Consider the following 12,636-nt stretch of genomic DNA (forward strand, 5'->3'; position numbering starts at 1 on the left):
ACTGTACTCCAGCCTGGGCGACAGAGTGAGACTCTGTCTCAAAAAATAAATACATAAAAATTTAAAAAATAATAATTAAAAAAAAAAAACCTCTCAGAACTACTTGAAACACATATTTATCTCTACGTTGACTAATGATGTGTTTTTTTTCTAAGTGTATATTGTGCCTTGAGATATTGGCTAATAAAAATATGAAGCCAGCACACAGAAGCACAGGAAAGCATTATTTCATTTTTATCTCAGCCTTTATTACTTTTGTATTTGCTTTACAATGTACATAATATATTTAATAAAACAGTAAAGTATGCAATTTATAAATAGATATTTACATATTGAGAGTGAATGATCAAAAGTTTCTTTGCAACAAATAACAAACTACACAGTTCATTTACTCAGTTAACAATGCCTGCCAGGTTAGGCATGAGAAATGCTCAAATGGATAAGGGCCACAGTTAAGGGAGGGGATGCCATAATGAAAACAGAAGCATTAAGTGGAAGCAGGTATTCTGGGTCCTGAGACCTCCCTCACCCTTTCCTCCACCTAGATTCCAGAACACTGAGTCAGACCTCCACCATCTAGGCAGGAGTTTAGAGGATCCCTCTCTGCAAAATCTGGCCAGACCGGGAGGAAAGTTCTCAGGATGCTGACATAGACCACTAAAGATATATAGTTAAGGTCAGAATAGACAAGCCCCACTCATGTGTTTACAGCTTCCACTCAACTTTTTAGTCACTCACTCTTAAATATGAGTGGCCAAGCAAGGATTACAGACATCTGAGAAACAGTCATCACGAAAAAGTAGACACTGAAATATACAGATAAAACACGCCTCACATGAAACAGAGACTGAGCAGAGAGAAGAAGAAAAATATCCTCCAAATGATGAGGATATTATGACCATGAAAGCAGTACAGGGTATTGTCTGTAAAAAAGGAACAGTAAAGGAAGAAGAAAAAAGTTCCTGAAATTAAAAATAAGAAAGTAGAAGTGAAAATGAAATATACCAGACAGTACTTGAGAAAATCTCCCAGGAAATATAGAAAGAAAGAAAGAAAAAAAAAAAGAGACAAAGATGAAAAACAGAAGAAAAAAGAAAACCAAAGGACTTTTAAACGAATGGTGCTGGAACAATTAAGACAGCTCTGGCCAGGCGCGGTGGTTCACGCCTGTAATCCCAGCACTTTGGGAGGCCAAGGCGGATGGATCACCTGAGGTCAGGGGTTTGAGACCAGCCTGGCCAACATGGTGAAACCCTGTCTCTACTAAAAATACCAAAAGTAGCCAGGCTTGGTGGCAGGCGCCTGTAATTCCAGCTACTCGGGGGACTAAGGCAGGAGAATCGCTTGAACCCGGGAGGCGGAGGTTGCAGTGAGCTGAGATCACGCCACTGCACTCCAACCTGGGGGACAAGAGCGAGACTTTGTCTCAAAAAAAAAAAAAAAAGACATCTCTATGTGAAAAAGATGAACAGATGAACCTCGGCCAGGCACGGTGGCTCACGCCTGTAATCAAGCACTTTGGGAGGCCGAGGTGGGCAGATCATGAGGTCAGCAGTTTGAGACCAGCCTGGCCAATATGGTGAAACCCTGTCTCTACTAAAAATACAAAAATTAGCTGGGCATAGTGGTGGGTGCCTGTAATCCCAGCTACTAGGGAAGCTGAGGCAGGAGAATTGCTTGAACCCCGGAGGCGAGGGGTTGCAGTGAGCTGAGATTGCGCCACTGCACTCCAGCCTGGGAGACAGAGCCAGACTCCGCCTCAAAAAAAAAAAAGATGAACCTCAATGCATACCCCTTATTAGAAAAAATTTAACTCAAAATGGAAAATGGATTACAGACATAAATGTAAAATTTAAAACTATAAGACTTCTAGAGAACACAGGAGAAAATCTTTGTGGCCTTGGATAAGGTGTATATCTTGGAACACAAAAAGAACTAATCATCTAAAAATTGACAAATTAGGCCGGGCGCGGTGGCTCACGCCTGTAATCCCAGCACTTTGGGAGGCCGAGGTGGGCGGATCCCGAGGTCGGGAGGTCGAGAGCATCCTGGCTAACATGGTGAAACCCCATCTCTACTAAAAATACAAAAAAAAATTAGCCTGGCGTGGTGGTGGGCGCCTGTAGTCCCAGCTACTCGGGAGGCTGAGGCAGGAGAATGGCGTGAGCCTGAGAGGTGGAGCTTGCAGTGAGCTGAGATGGCACCACTGCACTCCAGCCCAGGAGACAGAGCAAGCCTCCATCTCAAAAACAAACAAACAAACAAAAATTGATAAATTAGGTTAATCAAAGTTGAAAATGTCTATTATTTGAAAAGTACTGTTGAAAAAAGACAAGTTGTAGTTTGAGAGAATATATGCAAAACATATCCGATAAAGGACTTATCATGCCTGTAATCCATGTCAGCAATCTGGGAGGCCCAGGTGGGCGGATTGCTTGAACCCAAGTGTTCCAAGACCAGCCTGGACAATATGGCAAAACCCTGTCTCTACAAAAAATACATACATTAGCCAGATGTGGTGGCGCATGCCTGTGGTCCCAGCTACTCTGGAGACAGGGTGGGAGAATCCCTTGAGCCCAGGAGGTGGAGGTTTCAGTGAGCCAAGATCATGCCACTGCACTCTAGCCTGACTCTAGCCTGGGTGACAGAGTGAGACCCTGTCTCAAAAAAAACAAAAACAAAAACAAAAAACAGAACTTCTATCCAGAATATATAAAGAAACTTCCCAACTAAAAACAAAAACAATCCTACTTTAAAAATGGGCAAAAGGTTTGAAAAGCCACTTCAAAGATGTTACATACATGGCAAATAAGCACATGAAAAGATTGTCAACATCATTAGTCATTAGGGAGATATATAAGTTAAAACCACAGTGAGACACCAGCATGTACCTATTAGAATGAAGGAAACTGACAATACTGTGCAGGGAAGGATGTGGGGCAGTTGAAGCTCTCATCCATTGCTGTTGGAAAAGCAGAATGATACACTTTGGAAAATAGTTGGGCACATAACTTACAAAGTTAAACACATACCACATAACACAGTAAATCCTACTCTTTGATATTGACTTTACCCAAGAGAAATGCAAACATATGTCCATACAAAAATCTGTACCTTAATGTATAGAGTAGCTTTCTTCATATTGTCTCAGACTGAAAATTACTCAAGTGTCCATCAATAGAAGAATAAGCAAACTGTGTATATATATCCACAGTGGAATTCTACTCAGCAATAAAAAGGAATGAACTACTGATACATGCAACTTGGTTGAATTCTAAATGCATAATACTAAGTGGAAGAAGCCAGACTTTTCAAAAGGTTACATATTATATATATGATTCCATTTTATGACACGTTGGAAAAGGCAAAACTATAATGACAGAAAACATATCAGCAGCTGCCAGAGAAGGGTGAGGAGAGGGAGTGAACTACAAGAAGTTGTAGTTCTTTGTAGAGAGGGTTTATGTGTTGCCTGTGGTGGTAGTTACACAACTGTATGCTTTTGTCAAAATTCATAGAACTGTACACTAACAAAGTTTAATTTTACTCTGTGTAAATTATACCTCCATAAACCTGACTTTTAAAAAAATTAAAGGGCTGGCCAGGTGTGGTGGCTCACGCCTGTAATTCTAGGACTTTGGGAGGCTGAGGCATGCGGATCACTTGAGGTCAGGAGTTCAAGACCAGCCCGGCCAACATGGTGAAACCCCACCTCTACTAAAAATACAAAAAGTAGCCAGGCATGGTGGCACATGCCTGTAATCCCAGCTACTCGGGAGGCTGAGGCAGGAGAATCGCTTGAACTCAAGAAGCAGAGGTTGCAGTGAGCCAAGATCGTGCCATTGCACTCCAGCCTGGCAGACAAGAGCGAAACTTCATTTCAAAAAAAAAAAAAATTAAAGGGCCAGTCCAACAGATCCAACATTCATCTCTAATAAGAGTTCTGGGAAAAGCTATGCAGTGGTGCGCACCTGTAGTCCCAGCTACGAGGGAGGCTGAGGCAGGAGGATCGCTTGAGCCCAGGAGTTCAAGGTTGTAGTACACTATGACCCAGAAGTTCAAGGTTGTAGTACACTATGATTCTGCCTGTGAATAGCTACTGCACTCCAGACTGGGCAACATAGACAGACACTGTCTTAAAAAAAAAAAAAAAAAAGAGAGAGAGAGAAAGAGAGAAAGTGAGTTCTGGAAAAGAGGGAATTAAGAAAAAACAAAGAAGAAGAAATCAGCAATGAAATTATTCAAGAAAAGTTCTCATAACTGAAGAACAAGAGTTTTTCAGATTGAAAGTACCCACACCCAGGGGCCAGTAATATGGATGAAAATACACCCATACCAAGACATATTACCATAAATTTTCTGAATATTAAAGACAAACAGAAGATTCTCCAAGCTTAGAAAGGGGAAAACAAGTCACATCAAGAATCAGGATGGTCTCAAACATTTCAACAACAAATACAGAAATCTAGAAGGCAATGGAACAATACATTTAAAATTTGGCAGGAAAATAATTTTCAACCTACAATTCTATACCCAGCCAAACTATTATCCAAATTACAGGGCAAAATTAGATTTTTTAAGACATGGAATATTCTTAAAGTAATTTACTTCCCATACACCTCCAGAAAGCTGACAGATGGCTGCACTAAAATAAGGAATAAATCAAGAAAGATGGAAAAGTAGGGGTACAGAAAGGAAGGGATCCAAGAGATCCAAAAGACAAGAGAAAGGAGGAAGGAATCTGCAGAATGAGGCTGAAGGGAAATTTGCCCTGTTCCCTCTATCCCCCAATATGAACTGTGCTCTAAAGACAGGAGTAACTAGTCCAATTTGAAGCAGACTTAAAGGCCTAGGAGAAATGGAATTGATAGAATACTTGATGAGTCTAAGCATCCTGAGATAAACTTAGACAACTGGAAGACAGTTTGGGGTTGAATTGATAATTAAGAAAAAAAAATGAAGCATAAACATAAGGCAATTAAGAATTCCAAGTAAAATAAATTTTATAGAAAAGTAAAGGGCCAGGCAAAGTGGCTCAGGCCTATAATCCCAACACTTTGGGAGGCCGAGGTGGGAGGATGGCTTGAGCCCAGCAGGTCAAGACCAACCTGGGTAATATAGTGAGACCTCGTCTTCACAAAAAATTAAAAAGTTAGCTGCATATGTTGGCACATGCTTGTAGTCCCGGTTACTCAGGAAGCTGAGGTGGGAGGATCACTTGAGCCTGGGAAGGGGAGGTTGTAGTTGGCAAGAGATGGTGTCAATGCACTCCAGCTGGGGTGACAGGGCAAGACCCTCTCTCAAAAAATATATGTAAAGAAAGAAAGAAACAGAAAAAAGAGGCTGAATGCAGTGGCTCACACCTGTAATCCCAGCACTTTGGGAGGCTGAGGCAGGTGGATCACTTGCACGCTGGAGTTCGAGACCAGCCTGGGCAACATGGCAAGTCCCCATCTCTACAAAAAAAATACAAAAAGTAGTTGGGCATAGTGGCACATGACTACAGTCCCAGTTACTAAGGAGGCTGAAATGGGAGGATGGCTTGAGCCCGGGAGGCAGAGACTGCAGTGAGCCAAGATCACTCCACTGCACCCCAGCCTGGGCAACAGAGTGTGACCCTGTCTCCAAAAAAAAAAAAGGAGTTGCCTCTGGGGAGGAAAAGAATTGGCGGGAACCGTTGTTTTTAAAATAACTTCACTCTTTAAACAATGTGTATATACAACTTATTTTTTATCAGCTATAAAAATAAAAGACAAGGTTCTTATTCTTGAGGAAGTCATAGCAATAAGTACTAACAGAAGTAGGTTCAAAGCCTACTAGGATTTAAAGTGTTTCGGTGGGAGAAATTAATTCTACGCAGTAGTGTTTAACACATCTCTTGCTTACCATGTGTCAGGTCCAGAAAAAAAGAACAAAGTGAAGCCGATGAGGAAACGATTTGCTGACTGCCACACCTACTGGGTCCATCACTTATCACTGAGGAAGCACACAAATATGAGCAAAGACATGGTCCCTGAGCCAAAGAAGCTCTGAATGTAGAGGTGGAGAATGACACCTAAAATAACTATTACAAACCGGGGCGGCCAGGAACAATGGCTCAGCCTGTAATCCTGGAGCTTTGAAAGGCCGAGGCAGGAAGATAGCTTGAGGCCAGGAGTTCCAGACCAGCCTGGGCAACCTAGCAAGACCATGTCTCTATTTCAATTAAAAACAAACAAAACACAATCTAGGGTGATGGGTGCAATCTATGATTCTTCCTGGTTCCAGGAAGACAGACAGGCAGCTGAGCGCTTTACCGATAGGAGCACTCACCTGCGCTTACGTAACGCGGAGGCGGCTGCGTAAACAAAGCCAGCTCAGGGTCCAGGCTCCATCCCTATCCTCCCCGCCACCCCATCCAGCCTCTAATCAACCTGGGAAGCATTCTTTCCCAGGGACCAAGTCTCCGACCAGAACTAGTCCCCTGACCCTTTTAGGGCTGAAGCCAACTCACCGACTCAGCCGCAGCTTCCTGCTCGTCCACCGCCAGGGCCCATGAGTCAGTGGCCATGGTCCCAGGCGCGGGTGGGACGCTCGTGCTGGCGGATTCGAGGGGTGGCACGAGGGATCGTGGGCTCCGGGGTTTCGCGGCAGGCTCTGCTCCAGCCCCACCACAAGGCTGCAGACCGGAAGCGGCGCGCCACAGTGACGTCGGAGGCCACTCCTGTTTGGCCACCCTTTGCCCACTTGAGGCTATCGATTCTGTCGCCCTCAGACCCGTACCCCTCAACGCCGGGCAGAGCAAGCTTTCCTATCAAGCTGAGGTAGTTATCTTAAAATGCCTAAGCTCTGGTTAACTTGGATCTCCAACCAAAGAACAAAATCAGATTCCCGCCCAACACAGTGGCAGAGTAGGCACTAATACAGATTGAACAGATTGAATATATCAAAACAGAAAACCATTACCAATAGTCACCAAAATGCAAAACAAGCACAGAGGTGTTTCCCTTTTCAGATTGGTAATTTAAAATGTCCAGATGTTGGCAATCAGCCCTGACAACCCATTTGGTTAAAAGTCCACTTGACCACTATGCAATCTTGTTAGGCATGTAACAAAACTGCACCTGCACTCATAAATTTGTACCCCAAGAGGAGGAATTGCAGCTCTCCTATGTAAGGGTTGTAGAATCAGGAGAATGTTAAAAAGGAAGAAAACAGACGGTGCGGTGGCTCATGCATGTAATCCCAGCACTTCTGGAGGCCGAGGCGGAAGGATCACTTGAGCCCAGGAGGTCTAGGCTGCAGTGAGCCATGACAGGGCCACTGCACTCCAGCCTGGGTGACAGAGCAAAACTCTGTCTAGGAAAAAAATAAATAAAATTAAAATAGTAAAATAATTAAATAGAGCTAGGTGTGGTGGCTCATGCCTGTAATCTCAGCACTTGGGTTTTTGTTTGTTTTTTGAGATTGAGTCTGGCTCTGTCGCCCAGGCTGGAGTGCAGTGGCACGATTTCGGCTCACTGCAACCTCCACCTCCTGGGTTCAAGAAATTCTCTTGCTTCAGCCTCCCAAGTAGCTGGGATTACAAGCATGCGCCACCATGCCCAGCTAGTTTTTCTATTTTTAATAGAGATGGGGTTTCACCATGTTGGCCAGGATGGTCTCAATCTCCTGACCTCGTGATCCGCCTGCCTTGGCCTCCCAAAGTGCTGGGATTACAGGCGTGAGCCACTGCACCCGGCCTTTTGTTTTTTTAAGATAGAGACAGATCTTGCTGTGTTGTCCTGGCTGGTCTCAAACTCCTGAGCTCAAGTGATCCTCCCACCTCCACCTCCCAAAGTGCCAGGATTGGCCAGGCACAGTAGCTCACATGTGTAATCCTAGCATTTTGGGAGGTGGAGGTGGGAGGATCGCTTGAATCCAGGAGTTTGAAAACAACAACATAGCCTTATCCTTACACAAGAAAAATTTAAAAATTAGCCAGGGGTCATCGCACATGCCTGCAGTTCCAGCTACTTGGGAGGCTGAGGTGGGAGGATCACTTGAGCCCAGGAAGTTGAGGCTGCAGTTAGCAGTGTTTGTGTCACTGCACTCTAGTCTGGGCAACAGAGTAAGACTCTGCCTCATAAACAAATAAATAAATAGGAAGAAATATCTTGGGCTTTTAGTAGTTGTAAAATAAGGATTAAATGAAAGAACTGCTTTCTCCTAACTAGAATCAAAGAAGCTTCTCTTCCCTTGTTACTTCCCTAGAAAGAAACTAGGCATTTTTCTACAATCTGAAAAAAATGAATCCCAACCTCTTTCATTTTGCCAATATTATACAACAATAAGTTAATTTCAAGCCATGAGGCCGGGCACAATGGCTCACACCTGTAATCCCAGCACTTTGGGAGGCCGAGGTGGGTGGATCACCTGAGGTCAGGATATCAAGACCAGCTTGGCCAACATGGTGAAACCCTATCTCTACTAAAAATACAAAAATTAGCCAAGCATGGTGGTGCACACCTGTAATCCCAGCTACTTGTAAGCCTGAGGCAGGAGAATCGCTCGAACCCGGAAGGCAAATGTTGCAGTGAGCCGAGATCATGCCATCACACTGCAGCCTGGGCGACGAGTGAAACTCTGTCTCAAAAAAAATAAATAAATAGACTGGGCACGGTGGCTTGCACCTGTAATCCCAGCACTTTGGGAGGCCAAGGCAGGTGGATCACGAGGTCAGGAGATTGAGACCATCCTGACCAACATGGTGAAACCCTGTCTCTACTAAAAATACAAAAATTAGCTGGGTGTGGTGGCATGCACCTGTAGTCCCAGCTACTTGGGAGGCTGAGGCAGGAGAATCGCTTGAACCCAGGAGGTGAAGGTTGCAGTGAGCCGAGATGATGCCACTGCACTCCAGCCTGGCGACAGAGTGAAACTCCATCTCAAAAATAAATAAATAAATAAAGGCCGGGCACGGTGGCTCACACCTCTAATCCCAGCACTTTGGGAGGCTAAGGTGGGCGGATCACAAGGTAAGGAGATCGAGAACATCCTCGCTAACATGGTGAAACCCCATCTCTACTAAAAATACAAAGAAAAAAAAAATTAGCCGGGCATGGTGGCGGGCGCCTGTAGTCCCAGCTACTCAGGAGGCTGAGGCAGGAGAATCGCTTGAACCCGGGAGGTGGAGGTTGCAGTGAGCCAAGATCATGCCACTGCACTCCAGCCTGGACCACAGAGCAAGACTCTGTCTCAAATAAATACATAAATAAAAACAAACAAACAAAAATCAAGCCATGGTGGGTTCTCTGTGGAATTTTACCAGTACTGTAAGAGTAAAAACGTTTTGAGAAAGGGTAAAGCAGTTCCAGAGAACATTCTACTTGCTATGATTATTTTTTCCTGCACTCTCACAGGGTTAACTGGAGAAGACGTTTTTGTTTTTTGTTTTTGACCTTACACATGAGGATGTGCTAAAAAGAAAAAGGCAAACACCACCTTGGTAGCCATGACCTACATCTCATCAATTCAGAAGCAACCCTGGGGATATTTTCCCAGATAAATTATATTGTTTCACAGGGCTAGAGATTAATGAAATTTGCAAAACATTTTAATGAGGTTAAAAATTACATCGCCCAAGTTGCAGGACCGTATATAGTAGGTTCACTTGTACAAAACAAACAGGAACCCCCACCCCAAAAGCCCCCAAGCTCCCATATATGCTTTTATACACTATGGAAAATGCCTAAGAAGACCGGAGCAGTGGCCTGTGTCTGCAGTCCCAGCTACTCCTGAAGCTGAGGTTGGAGGATCGCCTGAGCTCAGAAGTTCGAAGCCAGCCTGGACAACATAGTGAAACCATCGCCTCTTAAAAAACAAAAAAAATGTGGCCAGGTGCGGTGGCTCATGCCTGTAATCCCAGCACTTTGGGAGGCCAAGGTGGTGGATCACGAGGTCAGGAGTTCAAGATCAGCCTGGTCAAGATGGTGAAACTCTGTCTCTACTAAAAATACAAAAATCAGCTGAGCATGGTGGTGGGTGCCTGTAATCCCAGCTACTTGGGAGGCTGAGGCAGAGAATTGCTTGAACCCAGGAGGCAGAGGTTGCAGTGAGCTGAGATCATGCCACTGCACTCCAGCCTGGGCAACAGAGCGAGCCTCTGTCTCAAAAAAAAAAAAAAAGCTTAAGATACACACAAAACTGATAACCATGGCTGCCCCTGGTGAGGGCCTCTAGAAGGGTGGGGGTGGATTGAGTATGCTTTATCCTCTGAAATTATTTTCCATATGCATGGTTTTTTTTAAATTAGAGACAGGGTCTTGCTATGTTGCCCAGGCTGGAGTGCAGTGGCTATTCACAGGCACCATTACAGCACATACTATATCCTTGAACTCCTGAGTTCAAGAGGTTCACCTGCCTCTGCTTCCCAAGTAGCTGGGACTACAGGTGTGTGCAGCTGTGCTTGGCTCCATGTTTCCCTTTTAAAAATGTATTTCAGACAAACAAGAAAGGGTATAATATAACAAATACTTAGATTCCCACCTCAAAACTTAATAAATAAAATTACTAAGGTCCAATTGATAATCTCCGTATACTCATCCCAGGAAGACAGCAGCTATGCCAAATTTGGTGTTTATCCTGCCCGTACACGATTTTAGCATGTGTTTTTTCTTCTACTAAATAAATATGCAAGCCTGGGCAACATTGGGAGACCCCGTCTTTACCAAAAAAAAAAAAAAAATTTTTTTTTTAAGCAGCTGGGCGTGGTGGCGTGAGCCTGTAGTCCCAGTTACTCCTGAGGCTGAGGTGGGAGGATCACTTGATCCCAGGAGTTCAAGGCTGCAGTGAGTCGTGATCATGCCACTGCACTCCAGCCTGTCTCAAAACAAAACAAAAAACAAAAAAACTTAAAAATAGCATCGGGGTTTCAGAGTCTCCTAAGTTCACCCCCAATACACCTGCGCATTGTGAGACTCCGGCTAAGAAGGAACCTGGTTTCCAAAGCGGGCGTGGAAAGAAGAGTGTTCGGGGAATAAGAGCATCTGGATTGGAATTCAGCCTCCTGCATTTACTCCCACGTGAGCCTAGCCAGTCTCAGTTTCCCCTGAAATCACAGGAAGTACCCACCTCACAGATGGCGGATTCTAGATCACAAGGCTAAGACCTTGGGCCGAAGCCTCGAGAAATATTGTTATTCCTCTACCCAGGAGTAGGGGCGAGGAAGGCACCTAAACGTGGGAGGAAAGGGTCTGGCTTCTACCCTCGCAGATACTCACGTCGCCCACAGGCAGGGTGATGGGAAACCGCCGCAGGGCGCGACCTTGGACGCGCCCGGCAGCCCCAGCCATCGCGGCTGAGCATGGCAGTTACACTCCAACAACCGCTGCTCTTGGCACTGGTCAAGCCGGAGCCTCATTGGCTGAGGCCTGGAAATCCTGTCAGCCAATCAGCTGAGGGGACGGTACAGCGCTCGGGCACGCGCCCCAGGAACTCTGGGGGCCAAAGACCAGCGCAAGCCTCCCGCAGAGGGCTTTGTTTCCTGCTAAATGTCTGGCTTCCTGGTGAGACTGGGAACTGCATGAGGGCAGGGCAAGATCTTTAATCTTGATCCTCAGTGACTAACACATAGTGGTCACTCATTTGGTGAATGATGAGCCATTAGCATCTCCCCCCGTGGGTCAAACTTTTTAAAAATTTTGCATCTGAACAAATAGGTGCAGACGCACATCCTCTAATCTAGACCCTTGGTATTCCAAGTATAATCTCTCAGTAGCATAGATGTCGCCTGAAGCCTGTTAAAAATGCAGGCTCTCGACCGGGCGCGGTGGCTCACGCCTGTAATCCCAGCACTTTGGGAGGCCGAGGCGGGTGGATCACGAGGTCAGGAGATCGAGGCCATTCTGGCTAACACTGTGAAACCCCCGTCTCTACTAAAAATACAAAAAATTAGCTGGGCGTGGTAGCGGGCGCCTGTAGTCCCAGCTACTCCCGAGGCTGAGGCAGGAGAATGGCGTGAACCCGGGAGGCGGAGCTTGCAGTGTGCAGAGATCGCGCCACTGCACTCCAGCCTGGGCGACAGAGTGAGACTCCGTCTCAAAAAAAAAAAAAAAAAAAAAAAAATTCAGGCTCTCAGGCCCTACCCCAGACCTATTCAATTTAGCAATATTTTAAGATCCTAGGTGATTCCTTTAGCGTTTTATGGTCTGAAAAGTACATTAGACAAAAAAATTATAATATGCTCAATTGAAATATTCCTTTAGAGGCTCTTAAAAATTCAGCCATCCCCATTTGACTTAGTACCAAATAAGCCAGCATTGTAAACCCATTTTATAGATGCTAAAACTAGCTAAGATGCCATGGGAGAGTTAAGAGTCTAGCGCTACATCCATCCAAAGCTATGTTAGTTTTTTTTTTTTTTCCACTTGTTTCCATTTCTTTCTTTTTTTTTTTAATTGAGACACTGTCTCATTCTGCCACCCAGGCTGGAGTGCAGTGGCACGATCATGGCTTACTGCATCCTTTACTTCCCTGGCTCAAGCTATCCTCCCACCTCAGCCTCCTGAATAGCTGGGACTACAGATGCATGCCACCATGCCCAGCTAATTTTTGTATTTTTTTGTAGAGATTGAGTTTTGTCATGTTGCTCAGGCTAGTCTCAAACTCCTGGGCTCA

The 12,636-nt window shown here is 44.9% G+C and overlaps 1 protein-coding gene across 8 annotated transcripts in view; it reads right to left on the reverse strand.

Annotated features, from left to right (window-relative positions):
- Positions 1 to 11,382, reverse strand: part of LOC100984626 (ATP-dependent RNA helicase DDX19B) — a 39,428-nt gene extending 28,046 nt beyond the window's left edge. For 2 of the 8 annotated variants that reach the window (XM_055099090.2, XM_055099088.2), the window contains exon 1: positions 11,241 to 11,382. In XM_055099090.2, the coding sequence (XP_054955065.1) occupies positions 11,241 to 11,312 (72 nt within the window). In that variant the 5' untranslated portion in view covers positions 11,313 to 11,382. Of the gene's footprint in view, positions 1 to 6,493; positions 6,671 to 11,240 lie in introns of those variants that run through there. The other 6 variants (XM_003811058.6, XM_008963412.5, XM_003811056.6 and 3 more) reach the window with 5 other exon arrangements.
- Positions 11,383 to 12,636: the final 1,254 nt, after the last annotated feature.

This window comes from Pan paniscus, chromosome 18 (genome assembly GCF_029289425.2).
Source record: "Pan paniscus chromosome 18, NHGRI_mPanPan1-v2.0_pri, whole genome shotgun sequence".
In the NCBI taxonomy this organism is placed as follows: Eukaryota; Metazoa; Chordata; class Mammalia; order Primates; family Hominidae; genus Pan; species Pan paniscus.